At 43.1% G+C, this 13,594-nt stretch overlaps 1 protein-coding gene across 2 annotated transcripts in view; it reads left to right on the forward strand.

Annotated features, from left to right (window-relative positions):
- The window catches only part of LOC137646059 (lysophospholipid acyltransferase 6-like), a 99,575-nt gene that overhangs the window by 41,260 nt on the left and 44,721 nt on the right, over positions 1-13,594 (forward strand). For both annotated transcript variants that reach the window (XM_068379214.1, XM_068379215.1), the window contains one exon: positions 8,874-9,043. In XM_068379214.1, the coding sequence (XP_068235315.1) occupies positions 8,874-9,043 (170 nt within the window). The remainder of the gene's footprint in view (positions 1-8,873; positions 9,044-13,594) is intronic.

The following is a 13,594-nucleotide window of genomic DNA, read 5'->3' on the forward strand; positions in this document are numbered from 1 at the left end:
CCTCCATGATCTGCGCGTCGGCGCTCTCCTGCACCTATGCACCCACCTGCGCGCCAACACTCAGGCGCGATCTTACTCTCCTACTTGCCAGCGGTCTCCTGCGCACTAGCCTGTGCGCCAATTATCTCCCTCGCGCCAGCCTCCGCGCCCCAGCCTCCGCGCCCCAGCCTCCGCACAAATTCTCATTTGCACACCAGCGCGCTCCCGCATGCCAGTACTCACCTGCGAGTCAACAAATACCTGCGCGCCATTATTCTCTGGCGCATAAACATTGTAGGTGAGACAGCAGGCACAATGCAGCTCTCCTGCGCGCCGGCGCTTTACTGTGCGCCAAATTTCTCCTGTGCGCATGCTCAGAGACATGTGCACGCTCCCGCGCGCCAACTTTTACCCGTGCACGCACGCCATTACTCTCAGGCATGCGCTCCAATAATCTCCCGCACGCGCACCAATAGGCACGGGCGCAAGATCTACACCCGGCAAGGTCACCGTCGCCTCCTTCCCCTCCCCGCAAACGCATGCTAGCGCGGCCTGCGGGAGAAGGGAAACACTTTCAAGCAGAAGGGTTCAGGATCCCTAAACTGCCTTCTAAGGCGGACCCACATATTACGGTGACTCTTTGTAGGGAACCTTCAGTCTCTTTCCCTTTAGGGTATCTGTCTGACAGTGCATCAGTCAGCCAGCAGTCTTGGTTCAGTGCCTTAGTCAGAGCTGTAACACAGGCATTTAAGCCCGTCCTGTCCGACCGCTCATCAGAGCAACCTATAGCTCTGAACTCAAGACACAGAACCATGGCTTCCTCTACCCCTTTGAAAAGGAAAAGAGGAGTTTCCAACGCGGTCACTTACCTGAGGGTGAAGCTGACTCCGTGCAGACCATCAAGGCTAGTTCCTCTAGTTTCTCCCCAGGGATACTTTCCCTCCCTGTCGGATGAAGACCATCCTTCACCAAGGGAATTGCGCGAGGAGAGAGGACTTCTATCGCACCATTGGAGGAGACGTCACTTCACGCCGAGAGTTCCCCTCAATCTGAGACCAGGAGGGACATGACACTCAGCCTTCGATGTTGGAGTCTTACCTCCTTCCTCGGAAGGAGTCCAAAGAATCCAAGACTCTGCCAAAGTCCTCCACCAGGGCTAGAACGGAGACAGCCAACCACTCAAGGAATGTCCGCGACTCACCCCAAGAATAGCTCTTGAGAATAGAAGGAGACTTCGCTGCGAGTCCAACATCAGGAGGAGACCAACAAGAATCAGAACATGCATTCTGGCAGGTTCTGACTCTAATGAGGGTTCCCAATGGGTTTTCCGACCTAGAGATACCTCCTCAAGAGGGGAAAGACAAGGTTTTAGACCGTGTCTTTGGCACTCAGAAATCCTCAAAGACCAGTGCAGCCCTGCCCTGATCTCAAGGGTTGAAGAGTAACAGGGACAAGATCACCCCACAGCTCTCCAAGTTTACCTCCAACCGTGCCTGCTCTACGAACAAGCTCTTCCCACCTCCTCGCGTACAACAAAGGAGGTACTTTGAGATCCTGGAGGAACCTAGTTCTGTTTTTCCACTTCACCATTCTTTGGAAGAGCAAACCAGGGGAGTCCCACTTGAGAGAGACTCCAGCTGGCAGGTCTCGTTCTCGACGGCTGAAGTCCTTAACCAGGAAAAGGTCACTAAGTATGCGATGCGAGCTACTTCGTGGCTGGACATCTGGTTAGTGACCTTAGGTATCCTGATACGATCCGAGTAGTTTTCCAAGGAGCGTACCAGGAAGGCAATGGAGACCTTTTTACTCACAGGCACTTACATGATCGAGTTTCTTGCCCACCAAGTTTCAAACTTGTGGGCAAACACTATCTTTAAACGTTGAGATGCAGTGTCTGAGAGGTTCCACCAACAGGTCCCAAGTGTCGAGATAAAAAGGCTCAGACATTCCTCCCTAGAGGGGCCCCATCTGTTTGAGCCTAAGGATGTGGAACTTGCTGCTGAGAGGTGGAGGAAGTCTCATCGAGACTCCCCCCTCCATAGGGCTTTAACAACTAAGCCTTATAAACCTCCAGCACCTCAGCAATCCCGTCCAACCAAGACTGTAACGACGAAACCAGCAGCGAAGACAGTGGTGTTTAATAAGCCCTTTCCTTTCAAGGACAGGAAAGTCAAAAAGTCCTCTAGGGGAGGCAAAAATCCTAGAGGGAGCAGCTGAGGCTGCAAAGGCTATGATAGGCACTCCCTCTGCATTTCCACCAGTGGGGGGATGCCTAAAAAGTGGCTCAGAGAGGTGGAAGTAACTCTGGGCCGATTCCTGGACAATCTCCGTGATCCGTTTAGGATATCACGTCCCGTTCATAACATCTCTCCCTCCCCTGACCAGGAATCCAGTGTCAATAGACTCCCTTGCCATGGGATTGGCAAGGGGGCAGGACCTTCGGGCAGAAGTGCAGACCCTGTTGAAGTAGGGCGCTCTCCAAGTGGTCCTCGATGGGTCCCCAGGCTTCTTCAGTCAACTCTTTCTTGTAAGAAAGGCATCTGGAGGCTGGAGACCAGTCATCGACCTCGCAGCCCTGAACTAGTTTGTCAAACAAACTCCGTTCAGCATGGAGACGGCAGACACGGTCAGACTAGCAGTAAGATCTCAGGACTTCATGTGTACACTGGACCTAAAGGACGCGTACTTCCAGATCCCAATCCATCCGTCTTCAAGGAAGTACAGTGGTACCTCTACATACGAATGTCCCAACATACGAATTTTCCAAGATACGAAGTAAAATTCGACCAAATTTCTGCCTCGATATCCGAAGTGTTGCTCCAACATACGAAGTAAACATTACGCCATTGAGCGTCGAGTGCTCAATTCTCTGTTCTTGTGTGTATCGTGAGGTTGTCCTCTGTTTGGTCTGTTATTAACAGTGCTTATTTTCTTCCTTTTCTCACATTTCCTTTTTGATTTTACCTATAATCATGGTGCCTAAGAAGCTAAGTTTCAGTACAGGAAGAAGGCAATTCTTTCATTAGAATTAAAGAAAGAAATTATAGAAAAACATGAGAGCAGTGTGCATGTAAGTGATACTGTATGGCTAAACAATATGGCCGGAATAGGCCTATGATCTCGAGGATCATCAAGCTGAAGGCAGCCATTAAAGCAAATAACCATCGAAGGGGATCACCATTATTACAAGACATCGTAGCAATACCCTGGAAGAGATAGAACGCCTTTTGTTGATAGGGATAAAGGACAAAGAGATTGTTGGCAACGATCATTTGTGAGAAGGGCCAGCGTGATGAACAGAAAGAAAGAAAAAAGTGAAGCAAAGAAAACCAAGATATCATTAACAAGCTCTTTTAAATAAGACTTCTCTCTTTTTCTGTTTCTCTCTAAACATAGCATTAACATGTTCTTTAAATAAAATTCTCTCTCTCTCTCTCTCTCTCTCTCTCTCTCTCTCTCTCTCTCTCTCTCTCTCTCTCTCTCTCTCTCTCTCTCTCTCTCTCTCTCTCTCTCTCTGCTGTTATGGTGTTAGATACGTCTATTATTTTTCCGAGAGAGAGAGAGAGATTAAACAAAAATGTGTTTAGAGTACATATAATTTTTAACAGCGTCAACGAGTTGAAAAACAATTAAATGTAACTAAGAAAGTAATAACAGCTAATCTGAATTTCTTTATCAACTAAAACAAATATTGATACAAACACACTCTTGTGCTTATGCACAAACACACACACAGGTGCAAGAATTGCTATGCAGTAAGAGAGACGGTCGGGGAGGAGGTAGAGATGGTGACTGCGATAACATACCTTAACTCGTCACGGAAAGTGATGAAAATGAAAAACCAAAAGAAAAAAAATGTAAAAAATATGAAATATAAAAATAAAAAAAAAATAAATAAGCTAAGTTAGATTAAAATTTTCGTAGTGTAAGTTACGGTATGTTATCGCAGTCACCATCTCTACCTCCTCTCCGATCGTGTCTCCTCGTGCATGTGTGTGTGTTTGCGCATACGCACACGAGTGTGTTTGTATTAATATTTGTTTTAGTTAATAAAGGAATTCAGATTCGCTGATATTGTTTTTTTAGTTACATTTAACTGTCTTTCAACTCGTTAACGCTGTTAAAAATCATTTGTACACAACACATTTTTGTTTAATCTCTCATTTTTGTTTAATCTCTCATTTTTGTTTAATCTCTCATTTTTGTTTAATCTCATTTTTGTTTAATATTTCTCTCTCTCTCTCTCTCTCTCTCTCTCTCTCTCTCTCTCTCTCTCTCTCTCTCTCTCTCTCTCTCTCTCTCACTAACAGTGAAAAAGAACAAGAGAGAGAGAGAGTATTTATTTAAAGAACATGTTAACACCATGTCTACCTTCTTGCCGATCGTCCGTCTCCTCCTAGCGTAGTAAATCCTACACCTGTGTTGGCCTGTCTCTAAGGTAAAGTGGCAATAAACACATTTTTTATTTATTATTTCTTTATAATTATCTTTTTTACATGCTTCTTTCATATTATGCAGTTATGTTTTTGTTATGTGTAATTATGTGTAGCCATTTATTAAGGATTTATTATGGGTTTTTAGGCTGAGGAACGAATTAAATGAATTACCATGTATTCTTATGGGAAAATTCGTTTCTACATCCGAAGTCGGTTGTGGAACGAATTAAATTCGTATGTAGAGGTACCACTGTACTTAAGATTCATCCTAGACAACAGAGAGTACCAGTTCAAGGTGCTGTGCTTCGGTCTTTGCACAGCACCCCAAGTTTTCACCAGTGTTTTTACCCTATTGTCATCTTGGGCACACAGGATCGGCATCCGTCTCCTCCTTTATCTGGACGACTGGCTAATCCTAGCAGACTTGGTGTCAACCCTTCTTCAACACTGAGACAAACTTCTGAGACTTTGCCAAGATCTGGGGATCATGGTAAATCTCGAGAAGTCTTCTCTGCTTCCTACACAGAGACTGGTATATTTAGGCATAATCATAGACACCACTCTCCACAAAGCCTTCCCATCAGACGACAGGATAACAAGGCTGAGAAAGGTCGCAAGACTCTTTCTCAGACGAGAAGAACTTCCAACCCAAACGTGGTTACATCTCCTCGGTCACCTTTCGTCGCTGGCCCATCTAGTTCCCAATGGTTGCCTTAGGATGAGATCCCCCAGTGGCAACTCAAGTCCCAGTGGAATCAAACTTGCGATTCCGCGGACATCCAGATCACCATGGTATCAGCGGAATTGACAGACCTCCTGTGGTGGGTGACGGACGAGAACCTACGAAAGGTTGTGGACCTTCTCGTCCTCCCCCTGTATTTGATGCTGTTCTCAAACGCTTCATAAAAAGCGGGGCGACCTATGTGCTGTATCACACGACCACATGCCTCTGGTGAGAGTCAGAAAAGTACCTCCATATAAATTTCCTAGAGATGAAGGCGGTCTTTCTGGCCCTTCAACCGTTCCTGGCAGGCCACTCAGTGGTGGTGATGAGCGACAACTCCACAGTAGTGGCTTACATCAACAAGCAAAGAGGTACTTTTTCACAGCAGCTATCCCATCTAGCAGTAGAGATACTGAGATGGGCTGAAATCCACTTGATACCACTATTGGCACGCTTCATTCTGGGCTAAAGGAATGTGCTCACCGACAACCTGAGCAGAGCATCTCAGATAGTGAGTACTGAAGTGGTCTTTGGATCATCTAGTAACCAACAAAGTCCTGACTTTGTGGGGTTCTCCGACTGTGGACCTCTTCGCAACGGCCCTGAACTTCAGGCTCCCGCTGTATTGTTCCCCAGTCCCAGACCCCAAGGCTCTCTAACAAGATGCTTTCCAACAACGGTGGGACAACATCGACGTTTACGCCTTTCCCCCGTTCTGTCTGATAAGGAGGGTACTCAACAACACCAGAACATCGGTCAATCTTTCAATGACCCTCATAGCTCTTCTATGGCATCATGGAGAATGGTTTCTGGACCTTCTGCAACTCCTAACGTAGCCTCCAAGAGAACTCCCTCCACGACACAATCTACTCAAACAACCACATGTCAACATATTCCACAAAGCCGTAGCTTCGCTATAACTTCAGGCCTGGAGACTATCCAGCATCTACGCTCTCAGAGAGGATTTTTGCAACAAGTTTCGATTAAGATGCCTGGATACCTGTGTAAGTCATCAGTAGCAGTCTACCAGGCAAAGTGGAAAGTCTTCTATGGTTGATGTCATGGAAGGGGTATCTCTCCACTCGATTTCACTATTCCAGCAATAGCGGAGTCCCTCGTGTATTTGCGTGAAGAAATACACCTGTCAGTCTCGGCAATAAAAGGCTATCGCTCAGCCTTAAGCCTCGCCTTCAGACTGAAAGTAATGGACATTTCTTCATCACTAGAACTTTCCTTACTCATACAGAGTTATGAACTTACCTGCCCCCAGTCAGAAATGAGACCTCCCCTATGGAACGTGGTTCGAGTTCTCAGGTCTCTTAAGAGACCTCCCTATGAACCATTACGCCAGGCAACTTATTGCCACCTGACTTGGAAGACGGTGTTCCTGCTAGCTTTGGCTTCGGCCAAGCGAGTCGGTGAACTTCATGGTCTCTCATACGACATCGCCCATTCAAGGGGATGGGGAGAGGTAACGTTCAGCTTCGTCCCTGAATTTATTGCTAAGACTCAGAATCCTGGAGTAGCGGATCCACGATTCAACTCCTTCCGGATTTCTTGTCTCCATACTGTAACAGATGACCCAGACCATCTCTTACTATGCCCAGTGAGGAGTTTGAGGCTGTATCTTAAGAGAACAGCGGCAGCCCGTCCTCGTGTGCCTGCACTATTCGTCAGCACAGGAAGGACCAAGAGGAGGGTCACCAAGAACACCATCTCAGCATGTATTCGCAGGGTCATAGACCACGCACTGAATCCAGATCCTCTTCCTTCACGTCACCCCAGAGCTCATGATGTCGGGCGTAGCTATGTCCCTGGCATTCAAGAGAAACTTTAATGGTGACGCAGGTTCTTCAAGCTGGGGTGTGGAATTGTCAGACCACATTCACATCCCACTTTCTGCAAGACTTGACCCACAGGAGACTCGGTACATTCTGTATCGGTCCTGTGGTGGCTGCACAACAGCTGGTTTAAAACCTCAAGCTCCTTATTGGACAAGTAGCAAAAGGTTGAAGGCATTGTTACCTGGTTTTAGTCTGCATGAATGAAAAGGTTTGACTGGCCCTTATTCTTTTCTTCATTCTCCCCTCTCTTGGGGAAAGCAGCATCCTGGGTTCTCTGCATAGCTGACCTCAAACCACTGCAGGTAAACTATGCTCCCTTTTGTACCTAGTATTAGGACTAGTACTGTTGCGTCCCCATACGCTGATGAGGTGGTATTGGGAAAGTCTTAGTTATACAGTTTTTCCTTCTAAAGAACTTGGAATAACTTTACCAGGACAGTCACACTTCTACATACCTCAACACACAGCTTGCATAGGCTGCGGACCTTGCATAGGCCGCGGACCTTGCGTAGCAAAGTTTTAACGAGGTGCAGGGACCCCTTATTTTTTTAGTACTGATACACTCGGATAATGAGCCCCCGGGTAAAGCCAAAAGCCTGATTGGCTAGGATGTCAACCCTTCCTAATGGGTGAGTCACCCCTATTAAATAGTGTGGTTTGTATTCCAGTTACTGAACAAATGACAAATTCGTAGATACTGTAATTTATATTTTTCCTAACTATACAAACCTTAGCTATTTAAGCAAACTTACTTGCCAGCCCTATCCCCCTTGAAGTCCTACATCCAAGCAAAGTGAGCTCAATCACAGGTGTGTGAGGGGGCCGGTAGCATGCTACCCTCCCCTACCCTTCCTAACTAGCCGTAGGGGTAGTTAACCCTCATTGAAAATTAATGGCTCGTCATTTCGGCTACTCAAAAGATAATACCCCTATTAAATAGCTAAGGTTTGTATAGTTAGGGAAAATGCAAATTATCTACGAATTTGTTATGCTTTTGTCTTTTTCTTTGAGTGTGTGTGCTGAGTTCTGCTTACCGGCCATGGCGTACCTTCCCTGGTTAAAAGGGCCGCACCTGCAGTACCTTCATGTTGGCAGTGGAAACTGATCTCCCCCGCCTTTGTCCGATCTGCAGAGGTTAACGTGGAGATGAATCTAACAAATGCTCCACTGGAAAAGGGTAGGACGGGCTATCTCTAAAGGTTGACTAGTGATCCTGTAGCATCGTCTCAGGCATTGTCAAGAATGGCATTAGAGAAGACTGAGCCTTCCTTCCTCCTCCAACAATAAGCCCACCTGTAATAGGAGGCTATATTTACACTGCACAGGGAGTAATTGTGAACAATTATGCCTCTACAAAAGAACCAAGTTACAGTAGTGTGGAATTATTATTGGTTTATCCTTAAACCTATCCACTACCTATCCTTTTATGTGAATTCCTCCTTTGTTTCATCATTAACACAAAGCAAAAATAAACCCTTCAAACTAAGTGTCAGAAAAATATTAAACAGCAGTGGATTGGACGCAACAGTATGTCGGTAGTCGTTGCAGCCCAAGACAAAAATGAAGTCGTTAACATGAGTGGGTGGGCTATTCGCCAACGCTCATCACGTATTGTTAACTACTTGGAGATTTCAATGGCCGTTCCAGCTCTGCTGAAGATATTCCCTATTTTAAATGACGAAAAGTTTTTTTGACCTTATTAAGTGAAAATTGGTAGATTTTACTAGCACTTGATATTTTTTAAATAGGTTTATTTACGGTACTTGAAAGATACCCTTTTTGTCATGAAGTCTGACATTTGATAAAGTATAATAGAATATAAGTTAGTTAATTTTAAACTTTTTGAGGAAGGAGTCAGGCTGTTCATTAATGATATTCATTTCCTTTCAGGCAGGTAGTCTTAGCTTTGGTTCTCGTGATTGGCTGCTATATACTTATGATCACATTACCAATAACATTGATACACCATGTAACTTTGTTTTCATCAATAACGTTTTTGAGTGTCATGCATATACAACGGCAGTTGTATGAAGATGGTGTTTTTGTTATTGATGTTACTGGTAAGTAGTGCGCTGTATGATCATTCCCATTTTTAATTATTTGTTTTAATTAGTTGACTGATTGTATTTTAATGTTATTGAATATAGTAAATGAATTACAATTCTCAGTCTTTAATATGCATTATAGTAAATATGAATTTTTTGTGCTGTTGGAAGTTTTCTAAAATGTAATTATTTTGGATTTTCAATTATTCATAATGTACTATATACCAGTGGTAGCTCATCAATGGGCACTGTGGAACTGCAGCACCTCATATTTTAATGCGATACTTACTCCGCATGTGATGTGCTTAAAAACTGTGTACCACATTATTGAATGTGATGAAGTTTAGAATTTGATTATTGTCTTTCCAGTTATAATATTTGATTAATATTTTAGTTTATTCAATTGTTTTTGGTTCTCTTGATAATTCTATGACCACATCAAAGGCAGAACGCTGCTTTTCAACACTGAAAACAATAAATAAAAACTTTTCTAAAAAGCACAATGAATTTGGAAAGACTAAATGCACCTACAGTGCTTTCAATGGAGAAAAATTTCCTCAGTTTTCATCCAGATATCAAGTAAAAAGTTATTGACCTTTCACGCAAATTAAAACAAGAATGGATTTAATTTTTTATATTATTGGATCAAGCTTGAACAGTTACAATTTAAGTTATAATAAGTAAAAAATTTAATTTTGTTCTTTCAGAATTCTTATCAAGTTTTTTAATAAATCTTATACCCGTTTGTTTCCTTTTACACAATATTAAAGCAAAGCCTATAAATTTTCTGGAGCTGCACCCCCGATAATTATAACCATGAGCTGCCACTGCTGTATACAGTATTCTTAATTTGCAAATATTTTTTTGAATGCATTTCTGCACTCATACCCATTTTTTTATAATTACATATTTGTCCCTATATGGATACAAACCTTCATCTTTTAATAGGAGTATGATTTCAGAGCAACTAGAAATACGGCTTTTAAAGTTTATAACAAGGTGTCAGTAGTTATTGGCGAGCAGTGGGGAACCCATCCCTCTGCAAGCTCACTTAGAAACCACTTTGATTGCAGCCACTGAAAAGTACAAACGTATTCTCACTTGTCAAACTTGGCTTACTAATCTTTTTTCTTTCTTTGCAGTTTCATTGTGTGCCTATTGTGGAGAAATGTTAGGGCTTTCGGTCTTTCATTGGAATTTCTGGAAAACGTTGCGGAACTTCCACGAGCATGCCAAATGTTGATCCCCATTCTTTATGTATTTTTTCATGATAAGAGCGCCAGTTACATGTTTAAGCACTCTCACTGCTCACCTTTGATGTCAGAAAAAAGATAGGAATGAGCGCATGTTTTAGTGAGCTTGCACTCCCCGAGATTGAGAGCTAACCAGTGGTATAAAAAACTCTCCTCTAGCAATATTTCAAATTTGAGATAGGCAGAGGATGCTACCTCACATTTCACAGGCAGAGGCAATCAATGAGGGAAGAAACTTCCTTTATGGAGAGTTATCATCAGGAAACAAGATATCCACTTAGTTCTCCTTCAGATAGCATCCGAACTCAGAGGAAGCATACAATGATACAGAGTAAAAATAGGGATCTGTCACGACAAGACTGTAATCCTTCGAGATTAGCCCCAGATTAGAGATCCTGTAGAGACTGTTATAGATGACCATCACCAACAGGGAGACAAAAAGACTCGGTAGTCCAGAGATTGGCCCACAGCAACTATGGGAGCTCTTCAGGGCACGAGCTTCCTCTTTTTCACCCAAGGCAAAGACGAAAGTGAAGGGAACCTCTAGGTTTACTAATAGGAGCCGAGATGACAATGGCAAACAGGAATGATAACTCGGTAATGTTCTAGGACCAGGAGGAGGTGCTAGAATCCAAAAATTGGGGAAGAATCACCTTCTTAATATTATTATTACTATTATTATTATTATTATTATTATTATTATTATTATTATTACTAGCTAAGCTACAACCCTAGTTGGAAAAGCAAGATCCTATAAGACCAAGGGCTCCAATGGGGGAAAATAGCCAATTGAGGAAAGGAAATAAATAAATATGAGAAATGATGAACAATTAAAGAAAATATTTAAAAAACAGTAAAATACAAAATATATATTTCATATACAAACTATAAAAAGGCTTATGTCAACCTGTTGAACATAGAAACTTTTTCTGCAAGTTTGAACTTTTGAAGTTCTCCATATTCAACTTCCCAATTAGGAAGATCATTCCACAACTTGGTCATAGCTGGAATAAAACTTCTAGAATACTGTTTAGTATGTAGCCTCATGGTGGAGAAGGCCTGACTATCAGAATTAAGTGCATTCCTAGTATTACAAACAGGATGAAGCGGTGAAGATTCAGATGTGAACTCAGATACGGGCCCCTCTCCAATGGAAGCAGAGGAAAAAGAATCATAGTCGGACTTTTTTAATGTTTACGCTTAATTAGATGGATCAGTGATCTATGGGAACCGGTCAAAGGCCTAAGAAAGGCAACAGTATAGTCATAGAAAGGCAGTTGGGCTCTCCAAAAGTATTTAGAACTTCCTTGGTTGGAATTGAATAGCCCTCGGGCAGAAGGGACTCGCTGAGGGCAAGCTGATCTAATAAAATCTTACCTCTGGCATTGTCAAGATAATTTTTTTTTTATGATAGAGGACCTGGCTTCGTCAACTCTACCCATTGATGCGAGTTTCCACACTCGCGCCCAGAACTTTGATAGGGAAATTAAGTTCCCAATTGACCATCTTCTCAACCATGGAATCTTCATATGTGGAGGCCACGCCTATGATTATCTTACAAGTAATGTCATGGCTTGACCACTACCACTTTTGAGGGACAGTGGCTTTCTTTGCCTCTTCTTAGGATTTGTAGAATCCTGAGAATAATTTACAGAGCTGGTTCTGTTAGGAGTGAAGATGGTCACCTTCCTGGACCATCAAACAGCTAACCAATAGACCAATATGGTCTTAATGCGAAGAGTCACCATAGCCGCGAAGTTCGTGAGACATTTTAGGTACAGGGAATCTCTAGTATTAAGAAGGCTCGATTACGAACACGCCTGCTTTGTTCCCTCTGGAGGAAGTAGAGGGAACAATAAGAAAAAATAAACAGAGACTCTTTCAGCAAGTGGTATCCTTCTAAAAATCTGCAGTGGCTCCAGTAACAGATGTCAGCTCTCAAGAAAACAGTGACCAGACCGAGGTCAACGACACTTTTAGCCTCATCCTACAAAAGATCGACTAATGCCGCCCAATTATTCGACAGAAGATTGACTAATTCCATCCAATGATTTCAACAAAAGATTGACTAATGCTACCCAGCCATTTTGCACCTGGTTCTGCCAACCAGGAAGATAGAGAGGCAGGGGACTTTGCTAGGTCTCATTGGGGAAGGCAATTCCCCACTGCAATTACCACAAGTGGGGTATGTGTTTCAAGTCGATATGCGAGGTGGCAGTACTGCAGTGTGGAGGATTGTTCAGTGGAAGTCCTCCAACACGTATGTTATCCCATTCGTTGGCTCTTGTCATCCTCTTATCATATGGTCCATTATTATTATTATTATTATTAGCTAAGCTACAACCCTAGTTGGAAAAGCAAGATGCTATAAGCCTAACGGCTCCAACAGCAAAAATTGCCCAGTGAGGAAAGGAAGTAAGGAATCAGAATAGTGTGCTTGAGTGTACCCTCAAGCAAGAGAACTCTAACCCAAAACAGCGATAGGATATGGTACAGAGGCTATAACACTAAGCAAGATTAAAGAATATGATTTTGGATTGTCCTTCCAGGAGATCTGCTTACCAAAGCTAGAGTCTCTCTTCTACCATTTCCAGTTGGAAATTAGCTATTGAACAATTAGTGCAGTACTTAACACCTTGAGTGAAGAATTTTTCTGTTATCTTAGTGTTGCCAGGTGTATGAGGAAAGAGGAGAATTAGTAAAGAATAGGCCGGACTATTCAGTTTAGGTGAAGGCAAAGGAAAAATGAGCTGTAACCAGAGAGGGTTTCAATGTCGTACTATCTGGCCTTCAAAGGACCTAATAACACTAGCGGTAGTATCTTAATGGTAGGGTGGTGCTTGGGCCAACCTAGTACCTATATCTAGGATCACAGAAACTTCGCATCATACAAGCGTAAGACCAGAAGATGTTAGACAAGAACGCTTCAAAAAGTCCTGGCGGGTCTCCAGATTTTCACAATTGACTTTTTCTAGAAGAAAAGTTGCTTGTCTGGAGACCAGTAATCAATTGCTTGGCTCTAAATGAGGTCGTGCTCCAATTACTATTCAGAATTGAGAAAGTGAACATCATAAGGAATTTCATCAGGAAGGATGACCATTTTCTTTCTCTAGACCCAAGAGATGCTCATTTCCAAATAACGGTGCATCAGTCATCAAGCAAGCTCCTCTGTTTCTCTGTGGGGTGTTCCAGTCCAAAGTCCTGTGCTTTGGGCTGGCGACCAGCCCTAGGTGTTCACTGTCATCTTGTCTTAAGCACATGCCAACGGCATCAAGCTGTTGGGAAACCCCGATGAATTTCTCATTCTTTTGTC

Source organism: Palaemon carinicauda, chromosome 8 (genome assembly GCF_036898095.1).
Source record: "Palaemon carinicauda isolate YSFRI2023 chromosome 8, ASM3689809v2, whole genome shotgun sequence".
NCBI lineage: Eukaryota > Metazoa > Arthropoda > Malacostraca > Decapoda > Palaemonidae > Palaemon > Palaemon carinicauda.